Source organism: Schistocerca cancellata, chromosome 1 (assembly GCF_023864275.1).
Source record: "Schistocerca cancellata isolate TAMUIC-IGC-003103 chromosome 1, iqSchCanc2.1, whole genome shotgun sequence".
Lineage (NCBI taxonomy): Eukaryota > Metazoa > Arthropoda > Insecta > Orthoptera > Acrididae > Schistocerca > Schistocerca cancellata.
This window is the reverse complement of record NC_064626.1, coordinates 496626403-496649612: the sequence shown is the minus strand read 5'-3', so window position 1 is coordinate 496649612 and position 23210 is coordinate 496626403. Positions and strand designations below refer to the sequence as shown.

Below are 23210 nucleotides of genomic sequence, written 5' to 3'. Positions count from 1 at the left end.
CAGATGGTGCGTTAAAAGCGGGGAAACCCGGAAGCCTCGGTAGAACTCTGTCGTTTTCATATCTACTACGACTAAATTCTTTGGACTTCTTCCTCGGTGTTTCTTTTTCGGCACTTTTTAGGCCATCCTTCGCGTATGTTAGGACTGTATATTTGGTATGGACCTAGCTTTGGTGAGGTGACATGTGTGCCTCAACGATACAGATGACGGTACCGTAGGTGTAGCCACACTGAAGGGTGACTGTGGAGAGGCCAGACTGATCTCTGGTTCTGAAGAGGGACAGCAGCCTTTCCAGTAGTTGCAGGGGAACCCGTCTGGACAGTTGAATGATGCGGCCTCGTAACCTACGCCAACATGGTAGTGCTGTACTAGTACTATGAAGGGCGGAAAGCAACGGGAAACTGCAGCGGTAATTCTTTCTGACAGCATGGGTGTTTACCGTGTGGCTAATGTGCAGAGCTGCATCAAACCAATCTTGGGACTGAAGCCCACAATAACACAAGTGTGGCAGAAATGCTTAATGAATTCTGTTTTATAAGTGACATTCTCGTGATCGTATAACAAAATGTGCCTCTGTTTACGTGACTGTCGTATTCCAAGATCTTCTGCATATGAAAGCAACGGTACTCAGAATAAGTAAACGTTCAATGCCGTCTCATTGGAAACGTTTCAAGAGATGCCTTCCGCACATTTTAAGAGAGATACTGAAATCATAATTATGGCTCAAATGGTTCTGAGCACTATGGAACTTAACATCTGAGGTCATCAGTCCCCTAGAACTTAGAACTACTTAAACCTAACTAACTTAAGAACATCACATACGTCCATGCCCGAGGCAGGATTCGAATCTGCGACCGTACCGGTCGCGCGGTTCCAAACTGAAGCGCCTAGAACCGCTCGGTCACAGCGGCCGGCTTTACAGTTTGTAACGCGTATAAGTGAAGATATTTTTATATGTGGTGCCTAAATATTTACACACATCACTGTGTTCATTGTTTCTCCTCTCTGTCGAATAGTCTTCCAACAAACACGACACAAACTTTACGCCCTTATGTTTTCTGCACGGTCGTACTGCACCACTAAATGGACTACGCCTGTCAGTATTGACTAACAGATTTCTGTCGACGCCTGCCCACACTTCAACGCCTGGCTTGCTCTTTGTCAAATGTACTAGGAGGTACTAACTAAGCTAAAAACGTATGACTTGTTATGGTTATAATTATTGGTCTGCAAATGACGTACATCCTGATGTAATGTTGATCAGTGCACCGTCCTGTCACCAATACAAATATCTGCACTTACACCCATTACACTTTTTATATAAATGATCTAGTAGACAACTTCAGAAGCTCCACAAGCCATTTTGTAGACGATGCTGTTGTGCATAGAAAAGCTGCAACGCCAGAAAACTGTAGCGTCATGCAGATGATCGACGATTGAGGCAGAGACTGGAAACTACCATTGAACTTTAATAAATGTAGAATATTGCGCGTAACTAGACGAATAGTACCATCACTGTTCGACTACTCTATTTTACAAGAATAACTAGAAACAGCAGCAGCCGTAAAATATCTAGGAGTAACCGCCCCAAGCAACCGCATGAAAGTAATTGTAGGAAAAGCCGATACGAGTCTGAGATTCATTGCAGAAGCCTTAAGGAAACGTAGTACATCCGCGACAGAAAGGACTACAAGACAATTGGCCGATTCTTGAGTATAGCTTAAGCGTCTCTATCCCTTACCAAATAGGATTAACAGAAGAGATAGAGATGATCCAATTAAGAGTGGAACGTTTCGCCAGGGGATCTTTTAACTAGCCAGAGAACGTTATGGAGATGCTCAGCAAATTCTAGTGGCAGTCACTAGGAGACAGGCGCCGTATACGTCGTAGGGACATTACATTCGAAGACGATTCGGGAATCATAGTACTACCTCACACATATTTTTCTTGAAATGACTAAAATGAGAAAATCAGAGAAATTAGAGCTCATTCAGAAGCTTATGGACAGTCGTTCTTATGAAGCGACATTCGCAGATGGAACAGAGAAGGGAGCAACGACTGTGCTATCAGGGATACCCTCATCCACGCACTGTAATGTGGCTTTTGGAGTATAGTTATAGCTATAGAACTGAAGTTGCGAAGGAAGGTCGTGAGTCGTGCCTGGATAACTTGATCAACCCACGAAAGGCTATGTTGTTGGTTCGAGTCCCGTTCCTTGACACAGCTATAGCCTGCCAAAAAGTTCTCTCGGAGTCTGGTTCCAAACTCCTATAACTGTCAGGAGAGGGCTGGGCGGGATGTGGTGGTTAGGATCTACTCACGCTCGAGAGCACTAAGAAAAGAAACATTGACAATAACACATTTAGTAGGCAGTAAGACAGGATTATCTTCCAAAGCATCGTGCCACAGTCGGGTCGGCGGAGCACAGCCTCGTCAGCAGTAGAAGGCTGGCATGTGCTCGACGTGCAGTACTGCCAGCACATCGAAACGTCGTGTGGCTGCTGTTACGTGACGGGGCCGCCGTCGACTCGTAGACTCCGGCGGGCGTCAGCTATACAGATCGATCACCAAAGTGCACTGACTGAAGTCAAAGATTTTCACTCAGGTGTCAGGCAACAGGTCCACCTAAAGTACTCGCTGGCTCACAGAGGTTGGCTTTCAGCCGTCATTTAGGAAGCAGGAGCCGGTAGCATCGGTGTCTGCCAAAGGTACAGGGTGAGCAGCAGCATGCCCCCTCCCCATCCCTTTTCTCCAGAGCAGATGACTTCCAGTATCCAGATCACGCAGGTATAGCCCCCAGCAGACCTGCAAGGTGAGGGCGGCCTCCGCGCCGCACCAACGTTGTCTCGAAGTTGGCAATGCAACCAGTAGCGGCAGCGTCCTTCCACTCGGATACGTGATCCGTAGACGAATGGAGACAGCAGGGCTGACCTCCATAGCCTTCCCTCACACAGGATAACTACAACTGCCACAAGGGCTGAGACTGTAAACTGAACAGAAGGCAACCAGCACTCGGCAATCAGACATTTGTTAAGAAGGGTGGGATATTTATGTAGAAACTTCCTCTGCGCTCTGCAGCGATGGGGCTGGCTACAGTATTATGTGTCCTGGTTCTTTCCCGCAGGTTTCCGCTCTTCTAGTGACTTCAGACTTACTCTTCATTTTTCAGTTGTAAGTAGGCTGTTTAGGTTTTTATATTGGTAACTCCACGTAGCGCTCTGTGTGAAAATCACTGGCTGTGCTGTGTGCAGTCTGTGGCTGGGTGGCATTGTTGGAATAGTTGCTATTGTAGCGTTGGGCAGTTGGGTGTGAACAGCACGTAGCGTTGCGCAGTTGGAGGTGAGCCGCCAGCAGTGGTGGATGTGGGGAGAGAGATGGCGGAGTTTTGAGAGCTGATGATCTGGACGTGTGTCCATCAGAGACAGTAAATTTGTAAGACTGGATGTCATGAACTGATATATATATTATGACTTTTGAACACTATTAAGGTAAATACATTGTTTGTTCTCTATCAAAATCTTTCATTTGATAACTATGCCTAGTTAGTGCCTTCAGTAGTTAGAATCTTTTATTTGGCTGGCAGTATTGGCGCGCTGTATTGCAGTAGTTCGAGTAACGAAGATTTTTTTGGGGTAAGTGATTCATGAAAGGTATAGGTTATTGTTAGTCAGGGCCATTCTCTTGTAGGGATTATTGAAAGTCAGATTGCGTTGCGTTAAAAATATTGTGTGTCAGTTTAGTGATGATCAGAATAAGTAAAGAGAGAAATGTTTGAGTACGTTCAGTTTTACTCAGCTGTTTGAAAATCAAATAACGTAAGGGGTTTATCATCACAGTAATTCATTGATTTTTCTAAGGGGACGTTTCACAGTGGCTCTTTTATGCTGCCTCGGCATCTCAGTACTTGTTGCGTTGTACCTAGCCTTCCTTGCGACACTCTGCGTTGTACCTAGCCTTCCTTGCAACACTCTGCTTTGTCACTAGTATGGCGCTATCTCTCGGCTTCCATGATGTCATTATGCTTCTCTTGCAGACTTGGCTGCTCGATCGATCTAATGTGCTGCGATAGCTTCCGTGTTTGACGCAACTTTCTCAGCATTTCCCCCTGAAAGGCAATTTACTGGTCATCGACACAGACGGTTCGGCTTCCGCGAGCTGCCAAGGTATAGCACAGACGTAATTTTACTGTCCGCAGGGGATACTATCACGGGGCATAACTCTTCCAACGCATCACACACTACTCTAAAGAGTGAAAGATCCATTATTGGTTGGTTGGTTTGTGAGGGGTTGAAGGGACCAGACTACAAAGGCCCCGGTCCATTGTTCAAATGATTCTTAATACCCTCCTTTCCTCAGATTCCTTCGAGCGGTCCTGTCTCTAGGGCTCCAGCGTCCATGAAATTAGCGGAGGACCGCAAACGGAACCGCGGGGACGCTCGAGCTCCGGCGGGCGACCGCTGATAGCCGGAATCACGGCGGCTAAGTGGCGGACGCATTAGGCGGCCGGCGGGAGCGCGGCTGCCCGCTGCGGCCACGCGGCCGGCTTCCGGGCCCCTGGACGGCGGGCGGTCCCCTGATGGATGCGGTGATCCCGCAATTTGCCGGCTCCCCGGGCCGCTTGTATGAATACATTACGGCCATATGCCGCGGGGGCCGCGATAGTAAATCACGCTCCAGTGGGCGCCGCCAGAGGTCGCGCGCTGGGGTTGGTTTAGCTAACGGCTCGGGGGTTGCAGTAAGTAGGGGGCGTGGCCCGCAGCTCCAGCCTGCTAATGGCTTCCCGGCGTCCCCCGCGCGCCGTCTCGCCTCCGAGACGACGACGCTCTCCTCGGCTTTACTGCTCTGAGAAATAGTCCCTTGTGTAACGCGACGCCCACCCCCGGAGTTTCCCCGGCTCTGTCTGTACAAGAGAACTTCGCTCACAGTCATATTTACGAGGTGTGTGAGAAAAGTAATGAGACAGATTTTTTTATCTCATAAAGATTTTTTTTTCAACAACAATATCGTCTCCTTCAAAGTAGTTGCTTTCGGCGTACGTTCCAGTCTTGGTAACAACTGGTAGGGCCTTTAATATGTCAGTCACATTCTTTTGAATTTTCTCCGTAGTCGTTCAAGGAATTTTTCAATTCCGGGAAAAGGAAATGGCACGAAGGCTGAGATCAGGTGAATAGGGGAGCTGTGGAGCAACAGGAATACCTTTTGAGGGCAAAAGTTCCGTGATGGAAGTTTCTGTTTGACATGGGGCGTTATCATGACACAGCATCCACTTGTTTTCAATATCCCCTCTCACGCAGTTCACCATTTTAGTCAGCCTTTCAAGGACTTCTTTGTAAAACACTTTGTTTACACTTTGTCCCGGAGTAACAAATATCCTTAATGTACCATACCCCTTCTGTCAAAAAATCAAATCAGCACTGTTTTGATCTTAGGTTTGCTCATTCGAATTTCCTTTGGTCGAGGAGATGTCTCAGTGTGCCACTCATCACTTTGCCATTTTGTCTCCGGATAGTACTCAAAAATCCAGGATTTACCACCTGTGATCAGGTGATACGCTCCTGTGACGGTTCGCCCCTTATAAGCGTAATCTGTTGCATTACAACTGGTAGTCACAGAAAACACTCAACATCACATTCTACAATGATTAATGGGTCTTCGCCTCTTTCGGTGCTGCTGAATCCACATGTTGGCACTACTTGCTTTGCTCATGGTGATAAACCCTGCACTCGAGGATAGTGAAGAAGCAACTAAAGATGCCGTCTGGATTGCCTTAAGACAGCTGTAGCAGTTCCACTGTTGCTTCGCTTCGTCTGATTTCTTGAATTGGTGTGAGCAATCGCAGAACCCAGCAAGCGGCGACCTTTGTAATGTTCAGAATGTTGTGTAAGATGCTGAAAACGTATCCGTAACTCATTTTCACTTCTTCCACTGTTGCCTCGATCGTGATGCGCCGGTATTCGAACACCAGGGTCTATATTTCTCTTCTGATTCCCGATTCTTCGTAGAGAGATGGTTCCACTTGGTTCTTCGTCATTTAGACTTATTGACCATACTTGATGCGCCTCCATCGCCGATCCTGTGTGTCATTTACAGTGCATTGTTTCACTAACTCAGCTTGAACTGTTGCAGTGTTCTCCCCTTTGAAATACAATTTCCCCACTCAGTTGCGGTTGTTGTTTAGTTTCTTTCCATAGCATTTTACAGCTTCATCCTGCGGCACGTAGGCACGGTTATCGTGAATGAAATGCACCGCAAATAAAGTAAACAACAAACACAGTTGAGTGAAAAATTAATATGAAAGTAGTCTCTGTGCTCCCAAACTCAACTCACTCTGTTTGGCCATGATATCCACAGCGGCGTGGACATCGGTGCCGAGGTTGATGCCGTATGTTTAGTCTTTAGGAAGGTATTTCATTTAGTCTTTTAGTGAACAACTTACGAGCCTTACCAAGTATCGGACTGGATTTGTGACTGAATTTAGGACTTTTTGAGACAGAACTCAGCACGTCACTTTTGAAGGAATAAAATGGACAGATGTAAATATTTTTTTAGAACTACCGAAGGAAGTGTGAACGCAGTAGTAAAAAATGTTATGTAAGCCATTTCTTCCACTGACTATTAAAATTTTCTTAAAATCCTTCCAGTGGATCTCGGTTTGCCATCTGTTTCTACTGCAGTTTGTTTTATACCGTCATTTCTCTTTAGGTCGATTCTGCTGGTTAGTGTTTACAGTGTGTTTTAAATAACTAGTGGATAACGTCGGTAACTCTACGAGGCTGTTCGCAGATGATGCGCTGTCTATAACCAGGCAGTAACGGCAGAAAAGTGTAGAGGAAGGCGTACAGAGGATCGATGATTCGTGCTGGGACAGGCTGTTGACTCTGCAAGTAAACAAATATAAAATACTGCGTACAAATAGGCGCCTAAATCCACAACTGTACGATTAGACTATTGGCGTCAAACGGCTGGAGTCAATAAATACCGTAATATACCGAGGAGTAACCATCTGGAGCGAACTAATCTGAAGTGACCACGTCGAACAAACTGTAGGATCAACAGATGTCAGACTGAGATTCACTGGAAGATTTTAAGGAAATGTGATTCATTGAAGAAAGAGATGGCTTACAAAACGCTTGCTACACCGCTTCTATGGTGTTGCTCATAAATCAGAAGCTCTTACTAGGTTGAATTAATGAAAGAAATAGACAAGACTCAACAAAGAGCGGCGTGTTTAAGTGGCACGAGAACATTACGGAGGTGCTCACCAAATACTAGTGACAGTGTGAAAGTATCGGGTAAAATAATTACTTCTTTGAGAAATTATTTCAAGCAGAAGATCAAGAAATTAGAGCTAATATCATAGAACACCCACGATCACTCTTCCCACGCGCCATTTGCGAATGGGAAAGGGGGGAATGACAGTGGAACCAGAATTACCCTTCTCCACGCACCGTAAGGTGGCTCGAGAAGTTGAGATGTGGATGTTACAGCTCACGTCTAGATTATTCAATCTAATGGGAGTAGCCAAAAACGTTTACTCGATGAATGCACTGGACCTCGATACATCACCGAAGTTAAGCAACGTCGGCCGTGGACAGTACATGGGTAGGTGAGCGCCTGAGTACTACACGCGCTATTGGCTGCTTTTAGTTTGCATTGCGGCAAAGGAGAAGAGGGAGTCCTTGATGACCAGCATTTGCGCCAGTGTCGTGGATTAAATTCCATATCTCTACGCAGTGTCTTAAGAAGTGAGGGTATGTGACACTGTTGGTGGTGATCCGCCCGTCGGATGGACACTTTGTGATCGTCGACCCTCGTCAAGAAGATTAGGCTATGTGCCGGCACAGAGTTTCAACCTCTCCCTTGTCTCATCATCATCATCATCATCTCCTGAATGATATTTTCACTCTGCAGCGGAGTGTGCGCTGATATGAAACTTCCTGGCAGATTAAAACTCTGTGCCGGACCGAGACTCGAACTCGGGACCTTTGCCTTTCGCGGGCAAGTGCTCTACCATCTGAGCTACCCAAGCACGACTCACGCCCCGAGTTCGGTTCATCACACAGTTTTAATCTGCCAGGAAGTTTCATCATCATCATACAACACAAGGGTGACCCCACACTACACACATTACAGCCCCCTACAATTATCAGATACTTAAACACACAACACTCTTTGCGAAGGAAAGGTGCCACAGTACGCGAAGAATACAAAAGCCTTTCTAGTTAGGTGTATCAGCCAGTCCTTCGGGGTATTCCACCCGACAGTCCCATACGATGTTACTTATTTTATGGAAATAACAAACTGATGGTAATGTTTTTAGCCCTTGAAAGTGAAATTACAGCGGTCTGCAGAAACTCTTAATGGGTGTACGTCCGGTAACTTATTGGCGCGCAATTTGTTGACAGGATCACCCGAGCTTGCGCGGCACGCCGCTAGCGATGCTGGCGGCGCAGTGCAACAAGCTGTCCAGCAAGTCGCCGCCCCCGCTGGCCGACGCCGCCGTCGGCAAAGGCTTCCACCCCTGGAAGAAGTCGCCGCAGCAGGGCGGCGCCGCCACCACCGGCGCCAGCGGCGCTCCCGGCGGCGGCAGCGGCAACAACAACAACAATAACAACAACAACAATGGCGCGACCGCGGGCGTGGGCGGCGTGGCGCGCTCCATGGCGGTCAGCTCGAGCGCCAGCTACACGGGTCGACCCGTCATGACGACGGCTGGCTGCGCCGTCGGCGTCGGCGTCTCGTCGGCTGGCGGATACGGCGCGCCCGTCTCCACTGGCGGAGACCTCTACTTCCCCGGGCAGCCCATGACCACGTCGCCAGAAGCTGGCGGCGGAGCCGGGGGCGGAGGCACGCCTGGCGGCGGCGGCGGGGGCGGAGGCGCCGCCGTCGCTGCGCATCAGGCAGCTCTTCTGGGGAAGGTTCGTAAGCATCGTTGGTTCTCACCCCGGGGATAGTCACCCCCTCAAAAACAAAATGAATTTTTTTGTGAGTTGGATATTAATTAAAATGGTTGCATTATGTTTCAGTTACGAAACTAAATTCTTGTTAAAAGATCATTATTATTATCAGTATTTCGTAAGAATATAGTACTGATTAAATGAGTTACAAATATTTTTTTGCCAGTTACTAGCTTTAAAGCGTGACACAATGTTGTGGAAGTTATAGATCTTGAAAAGAAAGTATGGAAAGCTTCCTTACACTATCCACCCTCTACACACATACTTTGTACTTAGTAACACCAATATTGACTCTAAATTAAGATACACATACGTCACATATGCTGAAATATCTCATTAAAATGTCTTCCTCTAGTTTTAGGCAATTTCTGCAACAGACCAGGGTTTGAGTAAAGCAAGTGTTCGCTAGGTAGGGGAGTGGTGCAGATGATGCATTTGTTTGACAAGTGTCCAACCTCAACGTGGACAGATTTTTTTGGAGGAGGGGTTGTAGGTGGCATTGCGCCCTCTCCTCCCCCCCCCCTCACCCACTCTCCCACGCCGGCTACCAAAAGAAAGAAAGAAAGACATAAAAAGACACGAAGTTAAATGGAATGCAAGAGCGGGAAAGAATCAGAAATTACGACATGCATCGATGAACGTCACAAATGTCCACATCATATTCGTGGCCAACAGATGTCCGCCTTCGAATGCGCGCTAAGTGTGTTTCGGTCCGGCAGCCAATACCTCACAGGCTGTGACACGACATAAGCCGATCCCTGGACTTCCGGCAGCGCGGAATCTCCGTAGAAACCAAACACTGAGTTTCGCTGGAAAAAATGGGCCTTGAAGAGAAACTAATTATCTTACTCAGAGAAATAGCAAAATGAAAGTTCTTTGCTTGTTTCCTGAAAAAGACGCTGCAGAATCTCAGAGGGCATTTGTCAGTCAGGGGCAAGAGACACAATGGTCTTCCAATATCTAGAAAAAAAACTATCTGTTTCAGTATTTAATTAAAGTTTACATTGGGCAGTGTGCAGCATTTATGATGTGTAACGACCTAGGGAGGAAAACTGTTTCAGGTATTGATACACCAGAAAAATAATTTCAGTACTATGTTTCGCTCCCTTTCCTGTTATCAACTTAACATCACAAGAAACACTGCTCTTCTTGCAGTATGTTACGATCCATAGCGGGACAACGACATGTCATGACGCTCCTGATAAAGGTTTCGGATAACCATGGTTTTAAGGGCACTACTACCCCAGTTGATAGATCAAAATACAGAACAGGGAAAGTGCTTCGTTAACGCGCGTTTTGCCACTATCCCAGCATGCATAATACATTGAAATGTACAAGCGTAACTATTAAAGTGAAATCGCATATTTACTTTTTTTCCGCACACCGATGTGTGAAATATAACATCATGCAAGCATAACAATGTTTATTATGTTGCAGCTCGACAATACCCAAGCAGGCGAAATTAGCTAATTGCTGATTTGTGAAACAAAGTATCTACTTCAAAATAAAAGGAAAGCTAATGCCGGAAAATGGCTGTCGTTAAGAAAAAGCTATCCTATGCTCAGGCAAGGTCAACCTTCATAGCAAAATCATTGTTTCTGTCGCATGAAGTATTTAATTTTTATGAAGATTTAAGAGTTCATCATTATCAAGAAACAATACTTTAAGTCAGGACGACTTTACGTTAGGAAGAAGATGCACTTTTATTTGGAACACATTTTTCCTTTGAGAAACAAGGGTTTATTTTTGGAGTACTCAATGGTGGAGGTACTAATCGTAGAGAACTGGAATTTAGGGCGAAAAAGGAAATTTAATGTGTGTTTCATGTAACGAAGGAGATTTTTTGTATGAAACAACCCACGGAAGGGCGACTGCCTTCGTGTACTTGCTTTTTTCGTCATTCACGTAAATATCAATTAAATAAAAAGTATAATTTCTAAGGATGCAGTAATATGATTTTTGTAAACATGTAATATTTTAACGATACCCGCAAAACTTTTAGCTACGAATGAGAAAGCACTTATGTCACATAATTCATTACATTAGAAAGAAGACTGAACTTACGTTACAATTCCTTTCAACTTTGAAAAACGAAGCTTGGTTTTAAGACTATCAATGGTAGAGAAAGCCAGTCCAAGAAGAGAATAAGTCGAGCGGAAACAAGGAATGAAGGGGAGAAAGGAATCCTTTTCTGAAAGTAAGTTGTGGTCATGGCGTCTGCCTGCCACGAGGAAGACCAGCGTTCTCAAGAAATATCGGCTCGGAGTTGCCGGCAGCTGACCCCTCCGCCTCCCCCCCCTCCTTTCCGTAATGCATCCGAATGACGTTATTAACAGAACGTGACACGGCGGCTGGTCGGTAATATATGGTCCATCAGAGCCAGGGAGCTGATGTGGTGTATTTATTAGTGCCTACCGATCCACTGTTGAACGTGTGTGCCCCTGTCTTGTTAATTATATAGTAAACAGTGAATGCTGCCCCACCCCATCACTAGGTGTTTGAAGGCTCGAACTCCCAGGTATAGAACATCTGTTTTACATATCTTAATGTGTTGAATGTGTATGACGTATTGTCGTCTGAACCATGTGTCGTACTATAACAAATTTGCTGGTACATTCAGTAGTGTAAACAAAATGTATTGCTCATACAGCTAGTAGGAGATATGTAACAAATTAAAACGTTATGCGTAACGCTGAAGTTTTACTGCACGAATAGCGAAAACGTAGTAAGCGATTAATTTTTTTCCTTTCATGATTTTGTCGAAGTGTCAGCGAGAAGAAGTTTCGAAAATGTTTTAAATTACGTGTAAAGATAGTTGCAATTCGTCAAGTGTTCGCTTTCTCAAATAGTAGACGAATGTAGTGTGGGTAATTTGTGCAGCATGAATTACGATGCCTCAAGCCATATACACAGTCTCTAATTTTAATACGTCACTTATTGTGTTAAACCTTCACCGTAAGATTATACATCATAATGAGAAGATTATGAAACATCTCGAATTTTTAAATTTGGTCAATAATCGTACACTATATTGAAAGTTAAATTTTTATTGCCCCTGGAAGTCAGTAGATACGGAACTTCCAACTGGCCTTACTGAACGTTCTAGCCGTTTAGTAATCCAGGATGTCTCAGACATGTTGTGGCAGACTTCTAGAAATAATAGAAATAGCTCATGGTAATGATGATATACAAGGTGCCTCAGAAATGTTGTGACGAAGTTTGAGGGGTCTTGGGGAACACATCGAGGGTAGTGGCCCGTTCCAGAGGTGTCAGCCAACATTGCTACAGAGTGTCGAAGTGAACAGCGCCTGCCAATAGGCCACCCATTCGGCAGCAAGCATTGCTTTGTACGCCGACGGACAGTGGGCGGAGCGTCTCGCAATGTCGTTCGTTATTCAGTGATCGCGACTGATTGCCAAGATCGCTTGCGAGGAGGATGGAGATAGCTGCTGCGTATGCGGGCCTTGAGTCGTACGAATGCGATGCCCCGATGCCTTGGTCCATGAAACTTGCGAACTCAGAATTCCAACTGCAGTTTATATCGCTCCTGTATACCAGAAGGGATCGATTGGTACGACATATTCTGAGGCAGCAAGGTGTCACCAATTTAGTATTGGAGGGCAGCGTGGAGGTTAATAATCGTAGAGGAAGCCTAAGACATGAATATCCTCAACAGATTCAGAGAGAAGTGGGTTGCAGGAGATACTGGGAGATGAAGAAGCTTGCACAGGATAGGGTAGCATGGACATCTGCATCAATTCAGTCTCTGGACTGAAAACAACAACAACTAGAAATCATTGGAGATTTTAGAGGGTCCAGATGAAAAATTAACTGTGAGTGCGAACCCGTGTCCGAAACCGTCATCGAACGAGGCAACAGTGCATCGTTTTCGTACGAGACAATGCCTTTCTGCTCTTCAGCTAGCTCCTCCCTCACCACTGGCTTTCGTGGCAATCAGTCGAGATCACTGAATAGCGAACAACAATGCGAGACGCTCCGCCTATGGTCGGTCAACGTACACAGTCACATTCGCTGCCGAAGGGGTTGCCTAGCGGCAGGCGCCGGCGCCTATACCTTCGACGCTCTGTAGGGTCGTTGGATGGCGTTTCTGGAACGGGTTACTATCCTCCATTTGTTCCTCAAGACACCATCTAGAAGACTGTCGTAACATTTCTGGGACACACTGTGTAGTTAGATACAGAGGGGGCTGTACGACGTGCGTGGTTTCCAGAGTGTGTCTTTGCCGGTGCAGGTGGACGTGTACCCGCGGCACCCCTACGAGTCGTGGCCGTTCAACGCGATGCCGGGCGCGGCGGCGGCGCACCCGGGGGCGCTGAAGGCGGCGGGCGACGCGTGGTGGGACGTGCACTCCGCGGCGGCAGCGGGCGGCTGCGGCTGGCTCGACATGAGCGGCGCCACGGCGCACGCGCAGATGGCCGCCGCCAACTACGCCGCCGCCGCCGCCACGTCGGCCGCCGCCGCCTCCGTCGCCGACTACTCCACGCTCAGCCACACGCTCGCCGCCAGCAACCACCTGCTCTCCGCCGCCGGCGGACACAACCTGCTGCAGGTACGGTCGTCTCGTCTAACGACAGCTCAAGCCTGCTTTCGATCTTAACGCAGCTCGTTTAGGATTGTCAAAGAAACATCCATTTATACAGGGTGGTCCATTGATCGTGGCCGAGCCAAATATCTCACGAAATAAGTGTCTAACGAAAAAACTACAAACAACGAAACTTGCTAGCTTGAAGGGGGAAACCAGATGGCGCTATGGTTGGCCCGCTAGATGGCGCTGTCATAGGTCAAACGGATAACAACTGCGCTTTTTAAATAGGAACCTCCATTTTATTACATATTCGTGTAGTTCGTAAACAAATATGAATCTTTAAGTTGAACCACTTTTTCCCCTTTATGATAGGTGGCGCTGTAATAGTCACAAACATATGGGTCACAATTTTAGACGAACAGTTGGTAACACGTACGTTTTTTAAATTAAAGTACAGAACGTAGGTACGTTTGAACATTTCATTTCGGTTGTTCCAATGTGATACATGTACCTTTGTGAACTTATCATTTCTGAGAACGCATGTTGTTACAGCGTCATTACCTGTAAATACCACGTTAATGCAATAAATGCTCAAAATGATGTCCGTCGACCTCAATGCTGTTGGTGAATGACGCTTCGTCGCTAAATAGAACGCGTGCAAAAAATCTGTCATCGTCCCGTAATTTCTCTTGTTCCCAGTGGCAGAACTGTACATGACGTTCAAAGTCGTCGCCATGCAATTCCTAGTGCATAGAAATATGGTACGGGTGCAATCGATGTTGATGTAGCATTCTCAACACCGCCGTTCTTGAGATTCCCGATTCTCGCGCAATTTGTCTGCTACTGATGTGCGGATTAGCCGCGACAGCAGCTAAAACATGGCATCATCATTTGTTGCAGGTCGGTTGATGTTTCACATGTGGTTCAACTTTTCCCGTTTCCTTAAATAACGTAACTATCCGGCGAACGGTCCGGACACTAGGATCATATCGTCCAGGGTACCGAGCAGCATACATAGCACACGCCCGTTGGCCATTTTGATCACAATAGCCATACATGAACACGATATCGACCTTTTCCGCAAATGGTAAACGGTCCATTTTAACACGGGTAATGTATCACGAAGCAAATACCGTCCGTACTGACGGAATGTTACGTGATATCACGTACTTATACGTTTGTGACTGTTACAGCGCCATCTATCACAAAGCGAGAAAAGTGATCCAACTAAAAACATTCATATTTCTTTACGTACTACACGAATATGTAATAAAAATGGGGGTTCCTATTTTTAAAAAAACGTAGTTGATATCCGTTTGACCTATGGCAGCGCCATCTACCGTGCCAACCATAGCTCCATTTGGTTTCCCATTCAAGCTAGACAAGTTTCGTTCTTTATAGTTTTTTCGTTAGACGCTTATTTCCTGAGATATTTGGACTGGTCACTATCAATGGACCACCCTCTATATAGTTAAGGCTCACCGGCCATTCGACCATCTTCTTCTGTGCGGATGCACACGCAGTGCCCGAACTCTTATGGCAATCGGCAATAAGCTGCAAGTAATGAGTATAATGGGTAGGGGCACTATGAATATAGTGCAGGACAATGAGTTGGGAATGTGGGTCTCACGGGAGGCGTTCCGGAGATAAGTCCCTGCAGTCGCACTGCCCTCTGTGTCCACGGTGGCTCAGATGGATAGAACGTCTGCCATGTAAGCAGGAGATCCCGGGTTCTAGCGCCGGTCCGGGCACACATTTTCGACTGTCCCCGTTGACGTATATCTAAGCGTAGTGATTTCACTGTAATTTCAAAAATCGCTTTAGCGCGAATATCAATATTTCGTAGAAAATTAAACTGTCGACATATCGACAATATCGATGCCTGCACCCGATATAATGGGTGTTTTGTTCTTCCGTCCACGGTCTTCCGGCCTTTTTAGTTCTTCTTTCGACTTGACTGCTTTCCAAAATTTGTACTGTGTTTCGAAATATGTCCGTTTCTAACAAGAGGGCTTCTGGGGGTTGCCCCTCCTTGTCCTTTCCGAGTTTCTATAATCCACGTAATCATGGTCTTCCTGTTACGGAAGTAGTCAAATATATCAACGAAAGTAATCAATTTTTGAAAATGTAAGTAAGTGGACAGATAAAAAAATTTTCGCACTAAGCGACGCGAGGAGAATACACGAATAAAAGGTGTTACAGTGAGCAAGCTTTCGGAGCCCGTGGCTACTTTCACTGGCAGAAGGACTGAAGGGGAAAGAAACGGGGTGAAGGAAAAGAACTGCTGAGATTTAGGACAAGGGGTAGAGTTCGGAAATGTCGCCCAGAACCCCGGGTCTGGGACAGAATGAGAAGGAAAGACTATTGCGGACTGCACGGACGGGATTTGAAAACCTGAGAGCTTAAAGAGGGAAGATGGGTAATATGCAAGACAAATTCTCGCTTATTAACTCGTGCACGATGTTTTAGCTGTGATTTATGTCTTGTATGTTACCCTATCTTCCACTTTTAAGCTCTCAGCTTTTCAAATCTCTTCCGATGCAGTCCTCAAAAATCAGTGTTTCCTTCTCATCCCGTCCGTTAAGTGTTCCCTTACCCAGGGATCAGTGCGACTTTTCCGAACTCTACCGCTTTTCATAAACCTCAGTAGTCCTGTTTCTTCAACCCGTTTCCATCCTCTTCAGCCGTTCCGCCAGAGGAAGGAGCCACTGGCTCCGAAAGCTTGAAAACTGGAATACCTTCAATTTGTGAGTTCCCTTGTCGCCTTGGTGAAAAACATGTCTTGGGACATTCTGCTTGTGTCCATTCAGTACAGCAGTACAATAAATATCGCTGCGTCTACTTCATGGTCTGCAATTTTAAGTTGTCCGCTTATTTCTTTTCCACTATTCGTCATTGTTTTCGTTTTCTTGAGTTTACCTCTGTACTCTTTAACAGTTCGTTCTGGCTAGGTCGCATAAAAATTCATACAGCAAGTGAAGACTGGCTTTATTGGTCACAAAGTATGCTTGAAGCGTTTCGGAATTATTTCCGTCCTCACAATTCCAAGTGCAAAGGTAGCACAAGGAAAAGAGTGATACCAGCTGTACTACCTTTGCACTTGGACTACTGGCGATGGAAGTAAATCTGAAACACATTATATATACTTTGTGATCAATAAAGTCATACTTCACCTGCTATATAACTTCATACGCGACGTAGCGAGCTTAACGACACGTCTACGCGTATTTCCTATCTTAATGCTTACACTTACGTCTCAGCCTGATTTATTTATAACCACTATTTTGGTCTTGTTTGTTGTCTTTTTGATATACGAGTATACAATACCGATATTTTACTTGAGATATATCGTCAGCTTCGACTCCTTATCACGTGTTTTATCTAAAAGTCGATATAGATATCGATTCTTGCCTCTAGGCGCAACGACAGAGTGCAGAGTTGACGGTGTGTGGTCTTGCTCGTGCCGGCAGGACACGTACAAGTCGATGCTGCCGGGCGCGGCGCAGGGCGCCTTCGGGCTGCACGCGCACCACGCGCACGCGCACGCGCACGCGCCGTCGCCGTCGCCGGTGTCTGCCGCGGCGTCGCTGCCGCCGCAGGTGCCGTCGCCGCGCTCGCAGCGCCGCTACACGGGCCGCGCCACCTGCGACTGCCCCAACTGCCAGGAGGCGGAGCGCCTCGGGCCCGCAGGCGTGCACCTGCGCAAGAAGAACATCCACAGCTGCCACATCCCCGGCTGCGGGAAGGTGCGTACCGACCGTCGGCTAGCGCCCAACTGCCCTCTGCCCCATTTCCCCGGTCCTACAACCCTTGTGCGAAATCAGCTCCTTTCTTTCTTGTATCTCGTCTGGGAGGGAAGTAGTAACAGAGCGCCGCTTCCAGGTTCCTTTGTAGTTCAGTTCATTCGGTAAGATTCGCGGTCCGGAACATGGCTGTAGCCTGTCAGGAGTCGAAATCAGCTCACTGCTGAACATGATCCAGGAGACGCAGCAGTAGAATGGAGCTTTGAGCTAGGAAAAGAAGAATGTTCTTGTTTCTCTATCTTTAAAGATTCCGATTTCGGAGCAGAGCTATAGCTGGTCACTCGTAGGAAATCAGCTCGTTTTATTGTCCGTCCCCGGTAGCTGAATGCCGGCACGGTAGCTCAGCGTGTTCGGTCAGAGGGCTGCTCTCGCTCTGTAATAAAAAACTGAGTAAAAGAATCAACGATCAACGTGAATGGATGTCTTCTGATACCCGCGCAGACCAAACGCAAGGAACAATACCGAACAAAACGAAAAAAAGTGGCCAGCACGACAGAATGTCAATCCTAAGGGCCCGGGTTCGATTCCCGGCTGGGTCGGAGATTTTCTCCGCTCAGGGACTGGGTGTTGTGTTGTCCAAATCATCATCATTTCATCCCCATCGACATGCAAGTCGCCGAAATGGCGTCAAATCGAAAGACTTGCACTCGACGAACCTTCTACCTGACGGGAGGCCCTAGTCACACGACATTTACATTTATGTATTTTAGCTCGTCTGACTATCGAATATGGTCTGAGAGAGAAATTTACTGAAAGGGTGAAGCATCCATTGGGCATGCAGGCTACCTGTATGGTACATTCTGTGAAATTCGCAAACCAGGAGACGTTTTTTTCATGGCAGAAAGTTAACTACTCCATCGTTGTACCTTTTAATCTCCTGTTGGTCCCATCCAAAAGACGTTTGATATCTCCACAAGAAAAATGTTTTTCATTATTTTCTTCATTTTGGTGAAGAGATGTTGTTAGATCTGTAGCGGACAATGATGATTCCACTTGTTAAAAGACATTTATCCAGTCATTTCAGCTACGTATGCAAATTTGATAGCTGAAATACATGCACTTGAGACGCTACAAAATAAAAATAAGTATTCACTAATGTACTGTACGTAACATAAAAAACTTGGATGTTTACATACCATAAATATTAGTTACAAAAGTAAATCAACTGCCGCACAATAGCACGAGGGGCGTTAAATAAATAATGCAAAGAAACATTTCTTTTGGCTACTTTTCGTTACAAGCTCTATTCAACGCGACGGTCTTACGCCACTTTACTGTGAGGGCCTGTACGGCGGCATGGTACCACTGTACGGGTCGACGTCGGAGCCAATGTCCTGCTGCATCAGTAGCCTCTCCATCATCCACTTGCTGCTTCCTGTGGAATGTATACTTCATTGGGCCAGATGCAAGTCGGAAGGTACAAGATCCGGGGTGTAGGTCCGATCTGCAACAAAGCCACATATTTTCTATCGAAACTTGCCGAGAAAATATGTGTTACATTACTTAATGAACATATTAATAACAAGCTGCGTTATGTAGAATTGAGAATAAAGAACCAGACTAAACAGCAGTAAATCGAAGGCCCAGAACCAAATAGAATGAAATGACAGTATATAATAGTTTTCGCAAATAGAAACCAAGACTGTTCATATCTGTTCAGATATATCAGTAACCATTTACAGCAAGATAATAGTTGCAACGGTTTCTTCTGTAGGTAATCGACCGAGTTACTAAGTTATTGGACTTAGGTGTGGGAGAATTGCGGTTCATCCAGATCTAGGCGCATGTCAAGGAAGTTCCCTCAAAATGATCATCCCATATGTCCTGTCCCAGCCTTGTCCATTGAGAGACTAAACTCAGTCTCTAACGACCATGTATTCGATGGAGCGTTAAACCCTCTATACCACTCTTTTGCTGAAATTATAAAATGTACTGTCCTATGTACAGAGCTTGTAAGACCACAAGATTAGTGTTTCTTTGTTACTGTAAAATGTGTTTAGATTTTTAAAAACAAATTAATGATCCATAGAAAAAATTTCTGCTTATACTATGCTTTGCGCTTGGATTTTATTACTGTTAAATTAACGAGATGCTGATCTCAGCACACTGACACTTGTGTGGTTGTGCATATGGTGAAATTTTGAGAAAGTTAATTGAAAAACAAAAGCAGCCTGCATTCTGATCGGCATGTTTGGAGATACTGTAGTGATGACAACCTCGTAAGGAAAAGTCATTCGTAATGAGCATGAAGGTAGTGATAACTGTAGTGTATTGTGCATGTAATAATAATTACGGTAGTTTGCAACCATAGAAGGAGATACCAGAGTGTTAGCCCGAAATAAAGGATACCTTATTACTATGCTGTAGTAACGGATCAGTAACGTTCATAAGTAAAGTCTGTGTACTGCATATGATTTGATGTGATGTAGACTTGCAAGCTGGTTGGTAATATTTAGGAGTATTTCTAAATTCTTTACGTATGTGTTATTTCTTGACTATGTTTCTGTATCCTGTTCCTTCTTGTCGTATTGCCAATTTCTTGTCGCATTACTGATTTCTTGTAAATGTTTGAAAGGCATATTGCCATTTCTTATTTTCCATTGTGTTCATTTCTGGCAATGTAATTTATAGTGCGAGGTGTCTAAGATTTTCACCTCAAATAACTTTTGACTCGTTGAAGTTACCTGCAGTCCCTTTTCAGCTAGATGGATAGTGAGCAAGATCTCATGAAAAAGACTATCCCGTTTTCTGAGCTTCATTAATTACCGAGATGTAACGCTATTTTTTTTCTACCAGAATAGCAGATCTATATGAGACAAATTCACTGATACTGACCTTTTATGTGTCTTACGAGAAATTGGAAAACAAAAAATATCGAACATGAGTATTTTGTACTATTGTTGCGCCCGTTTGTCAGGGCGTTAGAAGTTCATGCCCCTCTCCATGGAAACATGCGCTGCCTGGTTGAGACGTAAAGTCATGACTGAGTGCTAGACTTTACACAGGCTTAAACATATTTTTTGTTATTTTTTCTTTTTTTATTTAGTCGAAAGTCATTCAGCCTGATTTACGGCCAGATAAAGTATCTCTTATCTGGACGACGCAGTTAACAGGTGGAGCTACTTTCCGTGGCGAATGGAGCTACCTGAGTGCGTTCCACTCGAACGCCCCAACGACAGCACAAAAGTCCTCATATTCAATGTATTTTCTAGTCAAACTTACCAATGAAATATGTTATTGAATTTGTCTCATGCAGATCTACTGTTGCACGGCAAAAAAATTCGTATGTCTCGTTTTAAGAGAGAAAGTTGATGGCTCTACCTTGGTGATTAAAGAAGTTGCGAAGTCGCTTCAGTTTCATGAGTCCCTAATCCCTGTTCGTTTCAGCGAAGAGAGATTGTAAATTCCTTGAAGGAGCCAAAGGTTATTTGAGGTGAAATAGTTGAGTTCATCACCCTGGATATACAGGGTGTACCATAATTAACAGCGAAAGATGACACTGGTGAAAGCACACGATAATTGAAGCAAAATCGTTCCAGTACATATAGGCTTGCAAAAGAGCCGTTTTCGAGAAAAAAACAATGTGTGGTTACGAGCCTACAACGACTGCAGCGAGAAATATTGTCTTTACTAGTAATACCGCAATCAGTTCCCGTCACCACGTCATCCTCTTCCATGTGACGTCATTCCGATGCGGAATGAAGGGGCACGGGGTCAGTACACAGCTCTCGCGACAGTCGTCGGATAGCCAGACCTTAGAGCCGATACTTCTCACCATTCAAGTAGCTCCTCTTCCGGTTCTTCCACCAAGCAAAAAAAATCCTTCGCAATACCGCGAAATAAACTCGGGTCTTGCGCGTGACGTCAGGTGCGCTGACCATTCAGCTACGGAGACGGAGGAAATATTGTCAAATGCAAATGTATTTGAAATGTGAACGTTTCGTTTAATACTTCACTTATCTAGTCTCCACACTTTCAAGCATTATTGAACTACAATACTACTTCAGCGCGATAGCTGCTACAATGTACTGTACGCTAGTATCGCCCCCCCCCCTCTCCTCGCCCCCGCACCCCACGTATTATCTCGTGAAGCTTGATAAGGCTATACAATTCGCTTTCGCTGCTCCATTTCTTAAACCGAATCAGTTGGAGAGCTGTACATTTTTGAGATGAACCCAGACAGAAAAATGCAGAGGGCCGAGGTTAGATGGCCTCACAGGCCACATTACAGACCCTGCCTGACCTGTCTGTCTTGGACCATATCGGCGCATTAGATGTCGTCTGTGGGTGTCCCAGCATGCGTCAACCACATTCCTCAACCATGGTCTGTGGGTGAAATTTGACCCCAATAAAAATCGAAAAGCTTACGTACCCTATTCGTTTTTACTGCTAGTATAATACTTTACAGTGAAGACAGTGGTGGCTCGTATCGCTAAATCCGCAATTATCTCGCATCCGGCTCTGTAGCGGGCCCATGGATACTGGAACTTTACCGCTTGTATTATCGTACACTTCCACTCGTGCCAGTCTTCGCTACTTATTGTGATACTCCCTGCATATGTCTGACACGCTGTCATTCAAGTTGGACGAAGGAGCAAAGTGATTTGTCTTGTGTGAGATTTGTCACTGCCTAAGCGTACCACTAGAGACACTCCTGGCAAAGACAAGCCGGCAAGCGGCAGCGGCTGCAGGCGCCGTCTGCCGGTTTGTTTTGCCGGAGGTGTTGCCAGCAGTGTAGCCCTCCTGCCCCCGCTCCCCGGCTCGGAGACTAATACCCGCCTCTCTTTTCATTCCAGTGCCAACCCCCTGGCACGAACCTCCACAGCTGCCACATCCCGGGATGCGACAAGGTAAGCACCCAGTCCAGACCAATGCACCTCCCAGGAGGCTCACGCTGTCTGTCGACACCTCCACACGCTCACGCGCACATACACGAACGCACACACACACACACACACACACACACACACACACACACACACACACACACATGCTCCTCCCCGCTTTGTCTCTCTCGTAGTACTGCAATAACAGCTCCCTGCAAATCACCGGTTACTCATTCACGAATATCCGCCCTCACTCCTTCGCTTTTGTAGTATATTTGGAACACTTACTCTTGCAGTGCTCATACCTCTGCTGTTTGCTTCCTTTCCTGCACTTAGTAGCTCTCTATAATCCCTAACTAGTGGCGGTTTCCTTGCTTAGTGGTAGAATCTCTGCATGCTGCTGCCTTGTAAGAACTTAGCTTAACATGGAACGTTGCTTACATTAACTAGTACACTGCTGTAAAATAGGTATAGACCTAATATATTGTGTGCTACAACAGAGGTCCCGAGATGATGCCTTGTGGAACGACAGAATTCAACGATTAAATGACCGCAGAACCAAGCAAGTATTTGTTTCCGTGAAGTTTACAGAAACAGCAGAAATGAAGCTATATAATGTAGAAAACGAACTTGCTGCAGACTGCAATGCAATAAGCTGTATTACAGGTAGACAATGAAATTTAAAAGTCCAAACAGACTCTGCTTACGTAATATCGGAGTCGTTTCTTAGAAACTTTTCGATACAAATACTTGGGATCTCTGTGTTACACGATGTCTAACCAATGAACGCTTTGCAAAATAAAATAGAGAAAAACTGAATTATATAGAGGGCAGTCAAGAGGATATGAGACAGATGGAAAAATTAATCGCCATAACTCTTGATACGTACATTTATGCCACTGTGAGACAAAAAGACAATCAACCCCTTCATGGGAAAATGTTTACGGTTTCATGATTGTATCCAGGCGTGCCGCCACAAATCGACGGACGCGAATGTCTTTCTTCATGGCTCCAAAAACTCAGAAATCACAAGGAGAGAGATCGGGATTCTATGGAGGATGAGTATGAGCTCCCCAGC

General features: G+C 45.6%; 1 protein-coding gene across 1 annotated transcript in view; it reads left to right on the top strand.

Annotated features, from left to right (window-relative positions):
- Positions 1-23210, top strand: part of LOC126186145 (transcription factor Sp8) — a 122927-nt gene that overhangs the window by 93779 nt on the left and 5938 nt on the right. The window contains exons 3-5 of the mRNA XM_049928189.1: positions 8406-8918; positions 13210-13527; positions 16974-17249. Coding sequence (XP_049784146.1) covers positions 8406-8918; positions 13210-13527; positions 16974-17249 — 1107 coding nt within the window. The remainder of the gene's footprint in view (positions 1-8405; positions 8919-13209; positions 13528-16973; positions 17250-23210) is intronic.